This window comes from Vanellus vanellus (genome assembly GCF_965231255.1).
Source record: "Vanellus vanellus genome assembly, chromosome: 4".
NCBI classification, from domain to species: domain Eukaryota; kingdom Metazoa; phylum Chordata; class Aves; order Charadriiformes; family Charadriidae; genus Vanellus; species Vanellus vanellus.
In genome coordinates this window covers 16,939,293-16,961,329 of record NC_138909.1, presented here as the reverse complement: position 1 = coordinate 16,961,329, position 22,037 = coordinate 16,939,293, and the positions used below count along the sequence as shown (strand labels likewise).

At 41.0% G+C, this 22,037-nt stretch overlaps 1 protein-coding gene across 1 annotated transcript in view; it reads left to right on the top strand.

Annotated features, from left to right (window-relative positions):
* Window positions 1-19,388, top strand: part of IQCM (IQ motif containing M) — a gene marked incomplete at both ends in the record, with an annotated part of 108,791 nt that extends 89,403 nt beyond the window's left edge. Inside the window, 2 exon segments of the mRNA XM_082482457.1 lie at window positions 19,292-19,342; window positions 19,345-19,388. Of these exon segments, the coding sequence (XP_082338583.1) occupies window positions 19,292-19,342; window positions 19,345-19,388 (95 nt within the window).
* Between the last annotated feature and the right edge of the window lie 2,649 nt (window positions 19,389-22,037).

Sequence of the window (22,037 nt, the reverse complement as noted above, 5' to 3'; positions counted from 1 at the left end):
TCCTACTTTCTTGGCTCTTGAAACATATTTACTGTTTATTACCATGCACCTTTTCATCTTCTTTTTGCGTGATCAAACTAGTTAGTGTGCTAGTTTTCACAAATATGTTTATGTTTTTTTCTATAATGTTTAGAAATGAAATTGTTTTAAAATATGCAAAATATTTAGTGAATGAATTGTCTGTCTTTGAAATCGATGTAAGCTACGTGCTTTCTAACCCTGCTGAAATGCCTGCTTGCATTTGCTTTGGGTACTATAGGCAAAACATTGCTTATTTCTATTTCACTTGATGCCAATGGAAATTTTTAGTACAGCAGGAATCAGACTGCTGAATATCTCCTATGGCCCAGGCATTCCACTTTCTCGTATTTACAACTGCTCTCAGGGTTTAAATCACAAGAAGAAATGCTGAAGCTGTTGCTTAGCAAAGTCCTTCCTTTACCAGCAGGAAAGACATTTCAGAAGTCGTAATGCAAGTTAAGAAATTTGAACCAATGATTTTAGTGATCTGATTGTTTGAGTTCCTGATGACATCTCAATACTGGCTGGTGGGTATGATGAATTACCCACAGAGACATAAGAAGCTGCATACCTGCAGTTATTTTCATTGCTCCATCACATAAAACCGGGCTCTGGGATTAATAGACTCACACATCAATAAAACATTGGCCACATCATAAGAAAGTGCTAAGCATCAGTGAGAAGACAGTTTCTAGTCAAAGTACTAGGAAAACAGGAATCCGTTTTTTTTCAGGGCATTTTTTTTCCCCCAGAGTCATTGTTACTGGCCTTATTCCTGTATCTGATTTGTTCTCTTGAATAGTCTCCAGCAGGTGCCATATTTAATACAAATGCTTCCAGTCCTGAGTAACGTCCTGGAGTTAATAATGTAGTGGCAAAGTTTTAATATTCGCTAATCTGTTTTCAGTTGGGTATCCTGAAAATAATGTCTGCTTGCCCTATTGGCAGCTCCAAAGACTATACTGAACAGGTGGGGCGTTTTCTTTCCAGGAAATGTCAGTTTGATGTCTGGAAGCAGATGTAGTTTTCCCCGACTCAGTGCGGGTCTATCTTCTAACTTAATAGGAGCTCTAAATAGCTGACAGGTGATAATACATCTAGTCAGCTCAAAGCATGTTCTGACTCTACTGCCAGCAAGGAAAAGGGGAAACTTTCACTTCTGCAATGGTGATCTTAAAGCGATCACCTTTTAGAGCGAGAAATCATGTTTAAAAAACTTCCTGATTAGAAAATCAAGTCGGCCAACTTCATAGATATACGTAGTTGATACAGCTATGTGTATGGAAATATTTTGTGAAACAGATGATATGTCGCTTTTCTGATATTAAAAATAATTTTCAGGGAAGAAGAGATTATTTAAGTCTCCATTGTGGGCACTTCATAAATAAAGGATACAGAAGTCTATATCTAATCTGACCTTTGATGTCAGCTCCAGAGCAAGGATCTAAGCCTAAACCGGTAAGTAATTATTTTCTGCCGGAAACCCATTTTCACTTACAGAGCATGTTGGGTGGGTCAAGTGTGGCTCTCTGAGTGCAGTTCTCATGGGCTGAAAGCTTTTTCTCCAGGCTCTGGTACTCTTTTGATGACTACTGCAGTCATCCTAGTTATTCCAAACTTGCATTATTTAGTTCTTCTGAGAGAAGAGGGGGAGGAGAGGAAGATGAGGGAAGGGGAATTCAGATATTAAGTTTTTTCACTTGCTCTCAATGCTACTGTCTCCCTTTAGTCTTCCCTGGTCTGGGAGAGAACAATCTGTTCCTTTCACCTTCCAATTTTTCCCAGCAGTTGGTCCAGCAATTGGAAAGCAATATTTTCTTCTAGATGTAATAATTTGTTCTCTGAGAGCTGCACTGCTGAGGATGCTCAGCTACTACCCAACTTTCATTCCTGCTCCAGCTAGTTTTTGGTGTATATTATTGCAAACTGTGTACCCTAAAGTGAATATTTGATATCATGCTGAGATGGCATCTAACGCCAGGTTATGGTCAATTCCTGGTTTGGATCACAGCCCACTTAGAGAATAGAAAATCCATTTTAGGGTTACCAGTACAGCACATGGAAGCAAAGGAGATTGAAATCTGAGGCAGCTGTTCTAGCACCATTAATATGTAGGAGCAACAACGTAGTGATCAGATTTATGAAACAGAAAAGTTCTTCACATTCCAACGGCGTGCAAGGCAGATGGGCTGTTTGGGTTAGCTAAAGAAAACCCTGTGGGAACGTAGGATGTAGGTGTGAGAGCTGAGATGTATTGTAGATCTGCTGATATTCTTTAAGGGTGGTAATCAGGCATCCACAATCACAGAAGACCCCTGTCTCTGAGGCTGAAGCCGTTCTAATATGAAAAGAGGAAGATAGAGTACTTATGTCTATGGAGGTGATGCACAGGCCCGGTGCACATGGTGCACCAAAGCCTCAGTCTCCTGGAGCTGCCCACAAGACCATTCTCAAAAGGAATTGAGTAATGGCCAAGATGACCTATGAGAAATGATACTTCTACAGTTTAGGGATCCAAAGATCCTACATTTCCTGCTGAAATGTAATGGCTTTCACTCTTTTTTTTTTTACTTAACAAAAAAGATGGGACCTCTATTCCTTTTGCCTTCCTTGATGTAACCTGGCAATCTGAATTATGAGGATTTCGTCCTTCATACGTTTGCAGGTTACAAAATGTAAACTTGATTTTCATGAACTTGCTCTGGTATGTAATCGTCTCCAATACAGAATATGCTCTCGAATGGGATAAAATTGCTTAATATATTATAAGATACTAAATCAAAGGAAAAAGTGTCCACTCAGTTTGTGATACCTTGTTATATACCCATTCTGGGTGAGAAAGACCTTGGAGACTCAGTACATGCAAAGAACCACAAGCTAAAAGAAGCAAATATTTAAACATCAGTCCTGGAAATATTCAATTAGATTATTTTTGTCATCAGGAGATCCAAATTAATTTGATTTTATGGTGGGTAAATCTTTTGCCAAACCCCACTTTTTATAACAACGGTGATTTTGAGTTGTATAAAGTGATATTCTGAATGTCACCAAATGGACAATTCTGTCAGTCGGCATTGTGTACTGCAGGAACATAGATTATGTGTGTGGATAATAGACAGACAGACAGACTGACTGACTGACCGACCAACTGACCAACTTTATTTGCTAAGCCTGAGATTCAAGGAAGAAAAATTACCGGCAAGTTAAAAACTCCCGAAAAACAAGATTTAAAACAGAAAGGATAACAGAACTCTAACAATAGCATTGTGAATGGCGACATTGTCATTCTGAATGGAGATCTGCTTGAGTCAAATTGAATAACAATGCTCTTTTTCTTCATTAAGGCTATTAAAATTTGTAAGGCTATGGGACCTGGATAGACATAAAGGTTTTAAAAAGCAATGAGGAGAGACTAATGCTCATTGCTGCGTACTTACTTGAAGAGCCCAATTAAGTAAAAGTTTGTGCTAATTTGTGCTCTCTGAAAAATCTAAGCAGAAAAGACTCATTTTTGCTATTGCATTAGTTCAGAAAAAAAACCCTACAATTTTTTCTCAGTATCACTGTATAAATATTACAAATTCTTTTTTGAGCGCAAAATGTTTTTTACGATTGTAACTGGAGATAAATGTTATTTGTTCATAACATGAAAATATAAGAATTCACCAAGAATCTTTCTCTGTGCCTCACTATGCTGTTTCAATGGAGCGTCTCTGGGAATACTGCCGTTTTCTTTTGTTTTTTTGGAAGTGCTAATATTAGCATGAAATGCGATAAGAATTATTTAAGATCATAATTGCACACTCTCTATTTGGCATTTGAATTTTGCATCTTTGGAATTTGTCTTTTCAGAATGCTTTATTTAGTTTCTATTAATACCCTGTAATTTAATAATTGTAGTGGGAGGCTAAGGAGAATATGGAACAAGGAAAAATTTGCATATTTCTTTGAAACAGTAGTTTGTGATAGGCTCTGACCTTTTTTTTAGACTGATCTTAAAAAGCAGTTTGGCTAAGGCTGGCGTGAATACCACAGAGCATGGAGAGACCAGATAGGGAGACTATTCACCCTTATTCCATTCATTTGTCATATGACTAAGGGAAGGCTGAATCAATCAATCAAAGCTCTGCAAAACAGTATTAAGCAATGTAATTCTTGATTAAATCTTGCTTTCAATGCAGATATCAGCCTGAAGAAAAAATCTTTTAAACTAAATCTTACCATGAAAGCAGAAAAAAAAATTGTTTTTTCTGTTGCCTTAAGACTATGCTGAAAAGCACATCTGAAAAAAAAAAATGGCTGTGACTTCATGTTTGAGTTTTTGCCCGTTAAAACATATTACTACAGGCCTCTGTTTTTTGCACTGGTAACCCGAGTAAGAAAATGGCATGCAAGAAAGAAATCTTCTGGAAAGATTGGCTAATGGCTATGTAAACAGCAAATGCTTGCCACATATGGGCATTAGGAGGTTTTATTGCAAAGACTCAGTGACTACTGTGAACAGGGTAGAGCTCTGAAATGTGGTAGCAAGGCAGATCTTTTGGGCGAGGCTTGGAAGTAGTTTGGCAACGTCCTTACTAAAGGCTTTGGGACTTTTTACTCAGGGCCTATGTAAAAAAAGGACTACGGCAGCTGAAAGACAAGGCTGTACTGCGCTGCTTGGGTCTTCTGCAAGGGCTTGAGGTGATGTGAATGAAGGGAACACATAATTAACAAAACAGGGCTTGAGCAGAGTCACCTCAAGCATTTGCACGTAAGCAAGGAAGTGCCTGTAAGGCACCATTATGGGGAATCGCCTCCCCGGCCCTTTCTGGGAAATCTGCATGCCAGGGTGCCTCTCTGAAGTGCCTGGACACTAACACATGCAGTATGGGGAATGAGCATGATTAATTAGAGGTCTGTATGCAGGCACAGCACTGTCATCTTGTTGCGATGATGGAGACATGGTGGGATGGCTTACGTGACCGGAGTGGTGCAATGGTGGGATACGGACTCTTTAGGAAGGACAGGCTGGGAAAATGAGAGGGATGAGAAAGTAGCTGGAGTGCATGGAGCTCTACCTGGGGATGGGTGAGGAGCCAACTGAGAGCTTATGGGGATGGGAGACGTAGTGGGTGTCCGCTATAGGCTGCCATCAGGAAGCACAAGTAGACAAAGCGTTTTACAAAAGCTAGAAGCAGCCTTGTGTTCACAGACCCTGGTCCTCATGGGGGATTTTAACCACTCCAATACCTGCTGGAGGGACAATACAGCAGAGCAAAAGGAGATTCTAGGAGAGTATTGATGACAACTTCTTGACAAAAGTGATAGAGGAACCAATGAGGGAAGGTGGTCTGCTGGACCTCGCACTTACAAATAAGTAAGGGCTTGCTGGGGATGCAAAGGTCAAAGGCAACCTTGGCTGCAGTGACTAAGAAATAGTGAAGTTTAGGAACCGGAGAAGAGGGAGCAGGGCAAAAAAACAAGATCACAACTCCGGACTTCAGAAGAGCAGATTTTAGCCCCTTCGGGGAATGGCTTGAAAGAGTCTAGAGGGCACTAGAGGAAAGAGGAGTGCAAGAAAGCTGGTTGATATTCAAGAATAACCTCCTCCAAGCTCAAGACCAGTCCATCCCAAAGAGCAGACGTCAAGGAAAAATGCTAGGAAGCCTGCATGGATGAGTAAGGAGTTCCTGGCCAAATTCAAACACAAAAAGGAAGTATAGAAAAGGTGGAAGCAGGAACAGGAAACCAGGGAGGAATACAGAGACACTGTCCGAATATGCAGGGACACAGTGAGGCGAGTCAAAGGCCACCTGGAGCTGGATCTGGTGAGAGATGTCAAAGGCAACATGTACATAGGTAGCAAAAGGAAGACTAGGGAAAACATGGGAAAAAATGCTGAATAAGGTAGACCTGGTGACACAGGACATGGAAAAGGCTGTGGTACTGAATGTGTTCTTTGCCTCAGTCTTTACTTTACTAGCAAGAATGGCCTTCAGATGTGCAAGGCCCCGTAGATCAGGGGGAAAATCTGCAGCAAGGAAGACTTGCTTTCTCTTGGTAGTAGGGAATCAGATATGGGAATACTTAGCCAAATGGGCATACGTCAGTCTGTGGCCCCAGTGGGATGTACCCACAAGTGCTGAGGGAGTGTCTGATGTCATTGCAAGACCTCTCTCAATTATATTCAAATGCTCATGGCAATTGGAAGAGGTTTCTGAGGGCTGTTGGAAAGAAAATGTCACTCCTGTTTTCAAAAAGAGCAAAAAGGAGGACCCAGGGAACTACAGGCTGGCCAGCCTTACCTTGATTCCTGGGAAGGTAATAGAGTAAAAGGCAATGGGCACAGACTGAAACACAGCAGGTTCTGTCTGAGCATCTGGAAGCACTTCTTTACTGTGAGGGTGACAGGCTTCCCTGAGAGGTTGTGGAATCTGCAGCCTTGGAGATGTTCAAAAGTCATCTGGACATGGTTCTGGGCAACCTGCTGTAGATAGCCCTTCTTGAGTAGGGGGGCTGGAAAAGATGACCCGCAGAGGTCCTTTCGAACCTCAACCATTCTGTCATCTGTCATTCTGAAAACTGGGTTTCTACTCTCAGTCTACTTTTTGAGGGTTAGAGGACGTGCCCAGGATACAGCAAATATTGGGGCATAACAGAGGGAAAAAATACACTTGCTCATGGGATTGGACATCTAAGTAACTGTCCAATTTACATGTCCAGTGACTGTCCCCTTACCTCAAATAACATTGGCATCTGTTTTTCCTGTTAATAGGGAAGGAACCTAAATTCCTCTACAGATTTTGTATAGAAATTATTTTAACTACCCTGTTTATGGGGCTAAATACAGACCATAAATGGAACGGTATTTGAGGTCAACTCAAATACAGAGAGAACATCAAGAGGAGAGAGTTACTACGATTTAACAAGGAAACTGAGCCTAATATATTTTTAGTTGGTTGCAGTACATCCATGCACGGCTTATAACCATCACAGTAATTCTGAAGACAACTTTCCATCAACTAGTAATAACAGCCCTAAAAAAAAAGGAGGCTTTGTACTGTGCTGCCATTTCTTTGCTTGCTCTGGAAAGATTGGGAAAGATAAAACTAATTGCCACAAATCTGTGCAGTTTGCACGGTACTTTCCCATTTTCTTACAGTGGATGTCTGATGTCACAAATGTACAGATCATAGTGTTTAATCTCCGTAGCTTCTCAGAGAAGAATTATTTCAGATAAAATTTGGTTTCTATGAGAGCTGAAAATACAGAGAACAATAAAATTTAGAAGCCCCAAAAGTATAAAATATTTTTATTTATAGTTATTCGTATAGGTCAGTTAATTCTGAAGGAAGTGTTGTTTTCCCAAGATTCATGCATTGATAAAATAGTAAACCCTTACAGGACAAGAGACGTGTTTGTTGCTAACTAACTATGTAATGGTTTTCAGCTAATGAGAAGGTTTCTGCTCCCAGATATAAAAATTGAAAAATGTGTCTTGGCAAAATGGAAAAAAATGCAAAGCGATTTAATTGAGTAGTATGCATTATCTTGTAAACTCTTAATTTAGCATTTTTATTTCAGCATTTCTATTTCATCATCTGATTCCCTGTCCACTTTCTCTGAAAGAAAATGTTGACTTTTCAGGAAATTATGAGCTTTGTTGAATGGTTGGAATTTGACTAAAGGCTGAATAGGATTACTTGCACGAGAGAGATTTTATAGCAACAGCTTCCCAGATGTGCGGGTATGTTAGCGTGTTTCAGGAGCATTGTATGAGGACATGATCTAGTATTCTGTTGTGAAATCCCAATTTTCTCAGTTTCTCAGAGTTCAAGGAATTCTTGCTTCAAATTCAGCAGTAGAAATAATACTGTTCTTTAGCAAACAGTCTTGGACACATTGCAGTAATCTGTTAAATATTAATTCCATTAAGGCTGAATATTCAACTGAAATGAATTGCAATGCTGTATGAAAATAGTTTCATGAATTTATTTAAAAAAGGATGCAATGAAATGTATAGAAACTTGTAAGTAGTATTTTTAAATAATACAGTGAAGCTTATAATAATGTAATTGTTTATTTGAGGGTAATATTGGTACAAACTTGAGAAGAAAAGATCGTATATATATACTTACATATGTGCATATAAATATGTTTATGTGTGCGTATTACACACAAACACACGTGCGTGTGTGTATATATATAAACATGAGTGGTGAACCAGGAAATATAGCAGAAAATAAACCAGTCTTGGACAGCCAGCCTACAGATATCCTATCTGTGCTTGTCCAGATTACCGGTCTTCTGAATTCCTGCATCCATGTGCACGAACCTGTTTGCAACTCCATTTCCTGCTATGTGGGTTTTAGCAGCATGGAATTATGACTGGATATGTGTTGATCCGGACTGATGCCTGATCTGGGCATTTGGGAAGCTGGTTGCTGGAGCATGGTGTAGCATTATAAATTAGCAAGGAAGTACAGATGCAGTGGCTGTGTCCTTACTGAATACGATTGGAGAGGTAAAGAATTTATAATATTAGGAAAGAATTATGATGCCTGTTCTCCATTTGCTGCATAGTTTTTTTCCAGGAAATAAACCTTTTCAATTTTTTTTTTTTTTGGCTCAATATTTCTCTCTATCATTTCTCATGTGGCCCATCAGCCATGGGGATATTTTGCAGAAAGAATAAAGACAGATATACGAGTAGGAAGGGAGAGAGAATTCAGTATAACTACTTTCCCCTTTCATATATGTCTTTTTGTGTGTTATATTTCCCCTCAAGAACATTCACGGGGTGAAAACAACATAAGGGCTACTGAAAATATGTAGCAATGTACTGCATGCTTCTTGTCCTCATTAATTCAAGACAGATAGCATTTGAATGTAAAATTTCCTTCAATATCACTACAAAAAAAAAAAAAACAAAACCAAGATGAGCAATGCACTATTTGTTTCAACGATCTTAGCATGAAATTCAGTGCACTGCATGGGACTATAGCATAAATGTTCAGAGGTATTCGGTTTCCTCAGCCTGCGTGTTAGAGGGTTCAAGAAAAAGCTCCCTGGGATGGCTAATCTTCTTTTCCGATCCAGAGAGGTACGTAAACACTGTTTCTAACTCCTGGTTGGAAAATGCAGCCACTGTGGGGAACTACGTGCTGTTCATATCCAACGTGGGACTAGGTATTAAACTTAGTATTAGAGAGTTTGGTGGGACCCTGAACGCTTGCGTGCAAGAGCAGCAGGTGAGCGGAGACCTCGCTCACCACACGGGCACTTTGCCTGCCCATGCGATCTAAGCCACCAACCAGTGCGTACATGCTCTGACAAGCAGCTGGCATGTTCTGCATTGGCAGCCAGTACCGAAACCGTTAGTGGGTTCCTGCCTAGTTCTGCCTCTTTGTTGCAGTCCGCAGCTAGCGCGTTTGTGTGTTGCAATGCTGAAAGGCTCCAAGCCCCCACTGGTCTGACAGGTTGCTGTTTGCATATATGAGCCTCGATCCTAGGGTTTTGGATATCAGGGAGAGGTTCCATTAAGTTTGGGGGGCTCATGAATAAAAAATCTCTTCTATTCCATGCTTTATTGTTTTTTTCAAATGAAGATTTGGGTACCTGACTGTCCAGTCTCAGACATTTTATTAAAAGATTGGCTCAGGACTTTCTTCCTGTGCTTCCTGTTCTTTTTTTTTTCTAGGAAGAGCAGTTGCTATGACCAAAATCAACCGCCATTTCAAGATTCCTGGCACACATATGTAAAGACAAATCGCTTTCCGTCCTGCTTCTATTATTGCAATTAGGTGATGAAAAGGAGAACACAATCCAAAATACAGAAGGCCCCAATCTTCAAATGCAAATGCCCTTGCAAATGAACCCACATACCCCAATGGGTAGAGCCCACATGGAGAAAAAAGGTCCAGGCTGAGATTCACAGTATGTAGCCCCGCTCTGATTCTGTGTTTGAGAAAGCTTACTGTAAGACCAAACTCAAATTATCTCTGTGTTCAGAAGATAGTTAGCATTAAATTCATCTCTACATCATCTAATTTCATTGTCAGATTTTTCCATAGCTTATCTTGGCTAATGAAGAATGTTGACAGAGCTGATCCTGCTGCACAGAGATGAACTCAACTTTAGTGGCTTTAAAATGGCTGTCTTCAAAACACTTCTGGGCAGAATGACATGAACGGAATAACAAACCAGACTTCTAGCTGCAAATCCGTATTAGAAAGCTTTATGTTAGTGTTAGGGTATCAGGGTTGCATCGATAAAGAAGGGCAGAGGTGCTAAGAGCACGAGAAAGGCTTTATTTCGTGAATATTTAATTCCTAATGAAAGAAAAGTAGCATAAGAAAGGAAGTGATTCTTTTGCGTCATTTCAGATTTCCCGTTAATGTCAGTATATCCAAGTGCATTTACAATGTGGTTTATTCTAAAATTACCAATTTATTTCTACTACAGCATTATTTCAGTAGTTTTGTTTCAAGCTGCTATTTTTATGTCAGGGAATCCAAATTAGGAACCTTGAGAAGTCTGAAATGTTTCTAGTAATTTACACAGGATTTTCTTTTTCTAATTCCTTCATGATTATTCCAAGGGCTTTTATTTGATTTTATGCTGAAGAAGATTAGACCTCAGTATTACAAATGTTTTCATTGGGACTGGTATATAAGGCTGCCAGGGCAAGATACCACCTGGATAATACTGTTTGCTTTGAGTGAAATGTAATCCTAGGACAAAGTGCCAGGACAAATAATTCAACCTTTCTGTCACGTGAGTACCCAAAATGTGTCTGATGTGCCACTTTGAAACCCATGAAACCTCTTCAAAGACAACTTCTTAACCGTGGCCACGCTCAGAAGAGTTAACTGATTGTTACAGCTCCTGTGTGTCACCCCACAAAGCTTGAAAGCCCAGGCAGTCCCACAGTTTGACCTGCAGGAGCGAAAATGCTTTCCGGCTTCTGCTGTCACTCCTGCAGCAGGGTCTGCTCCAAATGCCATTCCTCCCTGGCACAGGTAAGGCATCAAGCCCCAAGCTCTCTATGTTTTTCGGTGCAGCCCTCACTCTGATGCACCTGCCATTAAATGGTCCCCTTTGAACAAAACTCCAGACCTCCTATTCTCTCCCATTGAAATCTGAGCTCTTCAGCAAATTTTGGTACTTTGCGTCCAATTAATTTCTTCTTGGAAAACTGAATCTAGGATCACATACTCAGAGATTACTCAGCCTTTCCAAATGAAGTCAATCATCTCCCACGTGTTAACTAGATGATTTAGAGGCTAGTCCACAATTAATTTTACCCTGGAAACAACGGAGTTGAATATTCTCTTGAGAAAAATCTGGGGAGTTTTACTTTAGTTTGGTTGTGAGGGATGGCTTTTACAGGGAGAATGTGAATTTGTATTCATTATATTACATGTATATTATATTACAGGGAACGTATTCCAACAGCAGTGTTATTGTACGGCATTATACAGTAGAAAACGTGAGCAACAGCTCTTTCAGGACCCATAAGAAAACTGAAGATAATGCCTTTCCATACTTCTACCACGGTTTATTAGTCCCACACCAATAAGACCACCCTTTATTGGCAAATGCTGTTATCTCGCTTGGCATCTGAAAAGCTTAAATACTAACCAGTCTGTGGCTTTTTCTTCTGTCCTTAATACACAGAGGATTACCCTTGTGAAGGACTACATAAATAGAAAATGCGATGGCTTTGCTTTAACTACACTAAGTCTGTCTTTTCTTTTCCTGGCAACAGTTTTAAGCATCAGTGTTGCATCCATATTAAGTGTGAATTCCCTTGTGTAAATCCCATTAAGGTTAATAGAATTTTAGTTTTACTGCTTAATAAATTTCAAAGTGGATTAACTTTTGAGAAATATATAACCAGCCATAATGCACAGAACACAATCCCATATCAGCAGGCATATACTGTAGCTAAGATACGAGAAGTGCTAATGGAGACATGATGAAGCAGCTTTGGATTATATGTAAAGAAAATAGAATAGAACATTTTCAAGTTTGTAACAGCTAATATTTCAGTATTGTTTTTCTTTTATTGTTTGTTGCTTTCTTTTGTCACTTCTACTCATTTTGAAATTACATTCTTCCAGCATTTGTTCTTCTGGATTTAAAATAATAATGAATGATTTTCCAAGACGTTAGATCAAAATGCAATCTTATATACATAGTGAACACTGGACACATTGGGGGAACTGGACAGTGAGAGAGCTGGTACTCACCTGCATGTATTTTAAAAGGATCGTAGAATCAATGAATCATATTTTAAGAGGATCCCATGACTTCACGTCACATATATAAAACTGCACGTATTCAAACTTCGTGATTTTGAAATTGGTTTATTGTATAAAGTATAGGCTTCCTCTAAAATTACCAGATTTGTCTCTCAGGAGCTTTCAGAGACCCGGGTCACTCCAGTTGCCTTTCTCCAGGTGCTGTTACATTGGATTTCCCAACTTTAAAAGGCGTGCTTCAGGTAAAGGAACCTTTTTTCATTGGAGGCAGGCAACATGCCTGAACTTTTGGTCATTGGTGTTGCTCTGAAGTCGAGGTGAGGCTGTGTCTCCATGTGCTGGCAGCCTTTACCCTGACACTCTGAGGGGCAACGGCATTCCTCATGGATGAGGGCTAGCCCTCACTTCTCAACCTCTAGTTTAGCTAAAAAAAGTAGACAAAAGGTCTAAGCTTTCTAATGCTCATCCATCTCTGCTTTTCTGCTAGAATTCTTTGCTTTTTCCCATTGTTCACATCCCTCTGTACATCTCACTTTTCATTTGTGTTGCTGCTGCGGTGAGTTGGGAAATCTGCCTATGTCTAACTGTAAATTGCAGCCAAGGTTGTGAAACAGCAGACTATCTGATTATTAGTTATGTTCAGGAGACTGACCGAAAATGTCATTATAGGTTTCCATATTTATTATCTCAGAGAATTCCATATCCAATAAGAATATGATTTTTTTTTCTTTACATGCCAGCCCTGTAACTCTGCCTGTGATCTGAAAGTCAAGCTGTCGTCTTTGCTTTTAATGAATTTTTTGCAACAGAAACTTACGTTACAATATTGCTGCTGACTTGAGCCAGCATAGGACTGAGGTGTTTTTATAGCTCCATTGCTTCTGCAAAGAGCTGAAGTGAAAAAGAAAAAAAAACCAAGAAATTCTTTTTGTTATAAAAATAGTTATGATACTAAGTAGTTACAGGAACACCAGTGGTTCAAAAATTAAATAGCATGTCTTCATAGTCCCTTTTAATGACTATAACTGTACTTTTTATGTCTAGTGCCAGTAAACAGATGCAATAGGATCCATCTAAACAGGGAAGGTGACTTATGCTTCTCTAGTGCACTCCAGTCCTACGACTGGAGTGTTGGCATGGAAGGCTACAGGCTCTTCAGGAGAAACAGGCAAGGGAAATGAGGCGGCAGTGTTGCCTTATAAGTCAACGAGCAGCTGGAATGCATGGAGCTCAGCCTAGGGATGGATAAAGAGCCAACTGAGAGCCTATGGGTCAGGATTAAAGGGAAATAGGGAGCAGGGGACACTACAGTGGGGGTCTGCTACAGGCCACCCAATCAAGAAGACCAAGCGGATGAAGCCCTCTATAGACAGATAGGGGTGGCATCACATTCACAGACCCTGGTCCTCATGGGTGGCTTCAACCACCCTGACATCTGTTGAAAGAGTAACACAGACAGGCATAGGCAATCCAGGAGGTTCTTGGATTGCATTGACGACAACTTCCTTCTCCAAGTGGTTGAGGAGCCAATGAGGAGAGGAGCTTTGCTGGACCTTGTTCTTACCAACAAGGAGGGGCTGGTAGACAGTGTCGAACTCAAGGGTAGCCTGGGCTCTAGTGACCCTGAAATGGTTGAGTTCAAGATCCTCGAGGCAGCGAGGAGGGTGCACAGCAAGCTGACCACCTTGGATTTTGGGAGAGCTGACTTTGGCCTCTTGAAGAATCTGCTTGGTATGGTGCCATGGGATGAAGCGTTGGATGGAAGAAGGGCCCAAGAAAGTTGGTTAATATTCAAGGATCACCTCCTCCAAGCTCAGGAGTGATGCATCCCTACAAAGAGGAAGGCAGGCAGAAATGCCAGGAGGCCTGCCTGGGTGAACAAGGAGCTCCTGGACATGATCAAAAGGAAAAAGGAGGCCTATAGGGAGTGGAAACAGGGGCGGGTAGCCTGGGAGGAATGTAGAGGAATTGTTCGAGTAACCAGGGATCAGGTCAGACAAGCTAAAGCCCAGATAGAACTATATCTGGCCAGGGACATTAAGACAAACAAAAATCCTTCTCTAAGTATGTCAATGAGAAAAGAAAGACTAGGGAAGATGTGGGCCCTCTCTGTAAGGAAATGCAAGAGCTGGTTACCTGGGACAGAGACCGAGCTGAGGTATTCAATGACTTTTTTGCCTCAGTCTTCACCGGCGAGGACTGCAGCCATACTGCCCACGACGCAGAATGCAAAGGTGAGGATTGGGAACATGAAGAACTGGCCACTGTAGGTGAAGATCAAGTACAAGACCATCTAAGGAACCTGAAGGTGCACAAGTCCATGGGACCTGATGAGATACATTTGTGTGTCCTGAGGGAACTGGCAGACGAAGTCACTAAGCCACTAGCCATCATATTTGAGAAGTTGTGGCCGTCTGGTGAGGTTCCTGCCAACTGGAAAAGAGGAAACATAACCCCTATTTTCAAAAAGGGAAATAAGGAAGACCCAGGGAACTACAGGCCAGTCAGTCTCACCTCTGTACCTGGCAAGATCATGGAGAAGATCCTCCTGGAAACTCTGCTAAGTCACATAGAAAATAAAGAGGTGATTGGTGGCAGCCAGCATGGCTTCACCAAGGGCAAGTCATGCCTGACAAATTTGGTGGCCTTCTACAAAGGGGTTACAGCAGCAGTGGACAAGGGAAGAGCAACCGATGTCATCTACTTGGACTTGTGCAAAGTGTTTGACACCGTCCCACACAATATTCTGGTCTCTAAATTGATGAGATATGGATTCAACAAATGGACCACTCAGTGGATAAAGAACTGGCTGGACGGTCGCACTCAAAGAGTTGCAGTCAACTGCTCGATGTGCAAGTGGAGAGCAGTGACAAATGGCGTTCCTCAGGGGTTGGTACTGGGACCTGTACTATTCAACATCTTTGTCGGCAACATGGACAGTGGGGTTGAGAGCACCCTCAGCAAGTTTGCCGATGATAGCAAGCTGTAGGCACCAAGGTAGACACGCTGGAGGGGAGGGATGCCATCCAGAGGGACCTGGACAGGCTGGAGAGGTGGGCCCAAGCCAACCTCATGCAGTTCAACAAGGCCAAGGGCAAGGTCCTACATCTGGGACGGGGCAATCCCAAGCACAAATACAGGCTTGACAGGGAATGCCTGAAGAGCAGCTCTGAGGAGAAGGACCTGGGTGTGCTGATTGACGAGAAGCTCAACATGAGCCAGCAGTGTGTGATCGCAGCCCAGAAGGCCAACCGTATCCTGGGCTGCATCAAAAGAGGTGTGGCCAACAGGTCAAAGGAGGTGTTCCTGTCTATGGCAGGGGGGTTGGAACTCGATGATCTTCAAGGTCCCTTCCAACATAAACCATTCTATGATTCTATGATATTATCTTAAAATTGGAAAGCAACTTAAATATGATTCATTCATGCTAACAAAAATTAGCTAGGAAGCTCAAGAGAGGTATCCCTCAATATTTCTGCCTACAGCTTCCTTCTCATGGAAGGACCAAACTGACCCTGTTTGCTTTACCTTCCAGTGTTCCAGGTCATGCTTGATTTCATCTTCAATTTCAGAAGTTTTCAGTGGCCAGCCATGCAAAAACTGAATACCTCTATTCGTGATACTGCCTAAAAATGCTTTCCCTTAAGAATCATTTGTAGTTCTTCAACTTTCCTCTGTGACTAGAACTTGCAGTTGGACTTGCAGCTGATTCTGTGACAAAGTCGTACAATTCTGCCTTTATTCAGTTCAGAGTAACTTTGCCCAGGGTGAGTTAGGTCGCTGTACCTCTGAGCCTGACCAACAGAACACGCATATTTGCTGCTGCACTTTTAACACCAGGTGATACAGAATTTTTCTATAGCTTTTAAAAAAACGGTTGCAAAAGGGTTCAGTATTATCCTAACTTTCAGGATGAGGAAACTGAGGCAATCAGTTACAGTGCACTACCACAGTCACTAAGTGTGTTTGAGGCATTTATCAAAAGCAAAAAACAGTTGCAGAAATGAACATGTAAAAACCAATTCATTTAAATAATCTGGTTTAGACTTTCCTAATTCTTTTGCCCACAGGAAAAACATTCAGTATCTGTATCTCATCGCAATGCCGTTGAGAAATTGTAAAGTGGCCGCCTCTACTGTGCAGTATACTTGTACAGCTTCATGTGTGAACACTACAAGTTAATGTTTAGGTAGCACGGGTTTCTCTTGGAGAGCTGGCTTATGGCAGCTTTTTGTTTATCTGCTCTATAAGTTGAGGAGTAATTGTGAAGGATACTTTGTGTGGTCAGTTTTTTGTTGGTTTAACAACATGCTGGGTTTTGGGGCTTTTTAAAATTAAATATTTCTGGTGGTGTTTCCTGTACTTCCCACTCCCACTTCTGGCACATCTCAGTGCTGGTGAGACTTTGAGAAGCCACAAGTACTCTATCCAACAAGGAGAGTTTTGGTGAGACAGTCTCCATATGTAAAACCTGAAGAGACCATGTCCAACATGCAGAGGAAGCAATCAGTTTCACTTGACCCTTATTTGGACAGTTCTCTAAACTACCAAAGGTCCATTTGTTTTCTTTACTTGAGCAGAATAGGTAATAGCAAAATTTAAATATGTCTATTATTTAAATCTTTATTTGGTAATGGATTATTTTATACAGTTCAGCTTTATGGATATGGGTCTATTTTCCACATATCCTGCCAAGAGAGTTTCCATTCTGGGGCTTCCTGCTTATTTCTTCCAGCTGCTTCTCTTTCTTATCCCTTCTGTTGTTATTCTCCTCCTGTCTCCTTGTTTTCACTACTGATGGAGGAGAGGCTTGGTTAGACTTTGAAATCATAATATAAATGTTCTTGGCAATTGTTTCTTTCTATACTCTTTATAATTATTCTCCAGTGATTCCAATTCTGTTTTCCAGTTGGAGACTGTCACTGAGGACTGCATTGCTCAGTCAGAGTGTTAAAGGTGCAAATAATCTTTTAAGAGGATTCATAAGGAACACGTTTGACATCAGGACACAGCAGGAGTAACACAGTGGCCAAAATGGTGTTGGCTGCATTGACCAGAGCGATGCAGGAAGGAAAACTCTTTAAATAGGTCTCCGTATGCTGCGTAGTCCCTAACCTACCCCACAAAGCCTGTCTGCAACACAGAGCCTTCTGCCAATCTCACCCTGCAAGTTCACCATCAGCAATAATGGGATTGGTGGGACCTGTTGAGCCAACGTTTTTCAGTGGTGTGGGACTGGTTAGATGCACGAAATGGGGGTCTGTGTGCGTGTGTCAGTGTGCATCATTTGAATTCTCTGTTGTATGAACGACAAACAGCTTTAAAAGAAAAACCACAAGGTTGCTTTACGTCTGTGGAAGTGATTTGACTACCTGTTACTTCGATGGCATTAATCCTAGTCTTGTCAGAAGTGAATCGGTCCTCCTTCCTGCGAAAATAACAACTGGCACGGAGGCAGCAAAGTGCTGTTTTCTCACATGTGCAAGTATTTGCAGAACGAAGTCCTTTGTTTGTTTGTTTGTTTGTCTCTGTGTGTGTGTGTTTGTTTTCTCTCCTTTTGGAACATATTAGAAAGCATCCTGCTCTTGTTATTTCTTTTGAATAGTCTATTTTCTGTAGAAAGTAATATCCACATGGTAAACTCCTATTCATCAAAACTGTGCCAAATATGTGCCATTTTAAAGCTAAATATATGTTATTTTATTTTACTTTAAAGCAAGCCAAAATACATACCAAGAACATAGCTCTGGATGGTGTTGGTCCTATTTTCAAACGAGTATTTACTGCGGGAGGCACTTCTGTGCAACAAGCTGAGCTGGTAAGGGACTGCTTTATGAATGCAGTACAGAAAGCAGTATTTCTTCCTCCTCTTACTGCGAACTTACCTTTCAGTCGTAAAAATACGTATTTTTCTATTCTTGGTGAAGCATGCGAAGCATGACCTTGTGTACCTAATGCGGTCATACCTGGCTCCCTTAGCACTCCCCTTTCACTTGCGTCTTAGGAGTGTTTCTCCAGGGGACATAAAGATGACAAAGAAGTGTTCGGTTTGGGGGAAGCGAAGTGTTGGTACTTAGGAGCTTCTGTGTCAACTTTTATATCCTCCTGTAGGTATGACTGGCTGATGTACAGGAGTCTGGTTGCGGTCCTATCTTTCTTCCTTCTGGATGGGTGCTAATAAGTCTTTCCTCTCGTCATGTGCTGGTGATATTTTTCTTCCTTGGTTTGGTCAGGATGAGAAAAAATTCTTAAACAAGCTGCCCCACTCCTCTATATACACCAAAACAAGGCCCCACTTCAGGCCAATATAAATAAAATAGGGAGATTCCAGATTCCTGGAGTTACAGGACCACATGGTAAATATCTTTCTTTTCTGTTATTTTGCTTTATAAAATGTTAAAAATAGTTCTTTCCCTTTTTATAAGGATTGCATTTTATATATCTGGCTCAGTTTCTCCTTTTATAAGAAAAGTTACTGCCCAACTGTGTTAGCAAATACTGAAACTAAAAAACTGTATATTATAGTACGGCCAAATTAAGGATATATGTTATGAGGTTTATAAATTAAAAAAGAAAAGTTTTGTAAAAATTGAGAGTAATGCAAACCAGCGGTAATTTCTCTTTGATCACATGGATAACAGTTCTACGTGGCCTGCAAACTTACTGACTTAGAGGAATCCAGTGAATGAAACTAGGAATAACTTAGTGATTTCACATCTTACTTGGACACCTGAACTGAGCTTTGCTTGCAAATACAAAATGGTTCTGTAAACAGAGGCAGTCAAGTCACTCTGGCTAATAATTTGTTTATTTAGAATATGAGCTTGGTCTCCCTGAAATAGTCTGAAAAGTCATCCTAGGTTTTCTGAATGGGAAAAGCTGGGAAAAGACATTTATCAGTCTTCTAAGAATGTAGAATTTGGTGGTTTAGTGTTGAAATGTTATTGGCCTTTGTTGTCAAGCTTCTAATTATTAAACTTCTGATATAATTCTAATTAATAAATGTTTATTTTTTATTGCAGCATCTTCAAATCAAAAGTCAAAGGAAGCTGATTTTCAAGTGTCAGCTGCATTACAACTTCTTCAATGAGAGAGTGGAAAAGAAAATCACCTCTTTGATCGGGATTTCTGGTGCCACTGCATGAGAAGTAGCTGGTGAAGTCTTTAGAAATCAAATTCTAGTGTAGAGACACTCTTTTGTAAGGAAAGAATATTAAATCTGAGAGTAAGCAGGACACAGGACTCCTTCACATTGAAGAACTCCTTAACAAGGAGATAAAAATAAATGTGAAAATCCAGCAGGTTACATAATTTTAGACGATTTTTTAAAATGTATGTATCAATTTGTATATGATAGGGCGAATCAGTGTACAATGTACACAATGGATTCAAAGTTCAATACACTACGACATAGTCAATTGGTATGAAAAATGTAAAATTGTATGAGCCAGCAACCTTCCTAGGGCAACATATAAGGCAGTGGGTTTCTTTTTTTAGGTCTTTTTTCTTTAACCTGCTTAAGGGGCAAGTATTTGTTCTGACAGTCTTTCTGGAAATGGAGGAGCAACATCCTTCAGTCAAAATTCAGTAAGTATTTCAGAATTTGGGGCCTAAAAGAGTACACAGCACCTCTAATTTTTCTGAATGGGTGCAGTGGTACTTCTGTCCCTGAAGCTGGTATAAATCAGTTGTGCAGCATGGAGGCAAGTATTGAGGACTGCAGGCAGGGCTTGTTTCTTTTGTCCTGTAAGCATAGCTGACAACTGATGCAGGAAAACGGTTAAGGGATATTATGTCCACAGTGTTTTCTTCCCCGTTGCCGCACAGGCACACCGGCAGCTGTTCAGCCTCCAGCCCACCTGGAGGTGAGAGGCAACGGGGAGCCTCTAAAATAGATGTGCTGCTTAGGGAGAAGTGTCTATCCACTGCCAGCTGATGCCCTTTAGGAGTTTCCAACTGTCCATCCCCAGCTGCTAATGCCCATTCTGCCAAAACAAGGTGCTGAAGCATCTGGCAGAAAGAAGTCAATAGATTATCATTTCTGAGATTAAAAATGACCAACCAGTTTACCAGTTTACCACCCTCCTGCTGGTTAGTTTGAAGCCATAAGCGTATTATACATGAACAAGCGATGCTGCAGCTTTGAGGGTAACCTGGTGCAGATGAAAATTTGGACAAGAGTTGAAGTGTTTGCTCCTGCTGCTGCATGGATTCTGCCCGCTTTCTCTCAGTGGAAATAGTCGGGTAATTGGAAGGCTACTTCTTTCCTTTCCTTCATCCTTTCTAATACAAATGTAAAAAATGATTTTCTGAATAGATGCTTTTGTGGGACATCTACTGTGGCTCCGTCCAGCTACTAGAAGGAGGGTACACATGCTCCCCTCTGCCTATTTCAGTCTTTTTCAGTATTTTAAATATTTTTATTTTCTGTTACTTCCTTTTTCCTGTTATTTTTATTAACTAAAATGTTCTATTATTATATTTCTATTATTTTCTAAAAATTCTTCTGCCACGCTCTTCACCTTGTAAATAATGCTTTCCAATAACACCCTAAGTAAAGCAACTAACATTAACCTGGGTGGTTTGCTTTCCCTCATCTTCTCCAGGCAGCGGGTCCACGTCTATCATCCGTTGCCACTGCCAGACCTTTGGGTACGGTTCACCACTGGTTCCTCCGCTCCTCCACTCGCCATAACACCTAAGTGCTAAACCGTATCAAGGACTGAACCCTGTTTTGCCTTTGCCCGAGCCAGCTGCAGCCCACAGCAGGCTGGTCACCTCCCTCTGCCTTGTAAAGCTGTATTTGTTCCAGCTGTGAATCCATTAACATCCACTGTCAGGAGCTCCATCCAGGTTACCCTTGGCAGGTGGCTGCCCTCTCTCCCCGCTCCTTCCAGCTCCAGGGGAGAGTGTGGCTGTTTGTCCGGCTGTGCTCAAGGCAGCAGCAGCACCCCCCCTGGCAAATCCAAACCTTGCTGGTTGCTTTACAGTAAATGGGGTGACTTGCACTACCGGTGAAGGCGGCCAGGGTATTCTTCTGTGAAACTTATGGTTGTTTTGATGTTTCTTGATACCAGCTTGCTTTCCATGCCTCTGGAGGGATGAACTTGCGTTTGGTGGAATGACGACGTGTCACTCCAGATCTGCAAAAGACAGTGTAAGGTCAGTGAAGAGAAGCCTTCACTTTCCAATAGTCGGTTTCTATGTATAAATTGGCACTTGATGCTCATCAAAGAACAAGAAATATTGGATATGCTCTAAACGTCCATTGTATTTTTGAGCCAACTACCTGATGGAAGTCATCACTTATATGTAAATGAACTGTCAATGGCTTGCCTCTGTTGGCAGTCCCTGGACTGTGAAGGGTATGTCTTAATAAGAACCAAAGCTCTTCACAGACTTTGATTTACTGGAAATAAAATAGAAAAGTCCTCTGAGACTACAAAGGACACTTGTTTCAGATAAAATGTCTAGACAGTAGCAATATATTTGGGGCTTTTATTATAGCAAAACTGCAAATTAGAATAGAGTGCTGAGAAAGTTCCTATGACCCAGCTGAGTTCAAAAACACTGTTTCAGACTGATCCTTGAAAGACTTACACTCAAATTAAGTTCACGAGCATTCAAAAAGTGAAAGAAAAGATGTGCAAGGTCAACGTTCAGGTTTGCTAGAACTCTAGAGCTGCCCAGGCTTTGCGTTCTCTCTGACAAGGAGGGATTTGCAATTCAGCTGTGATTTAAATCAGTTAAAGAAAACACAAATCACGC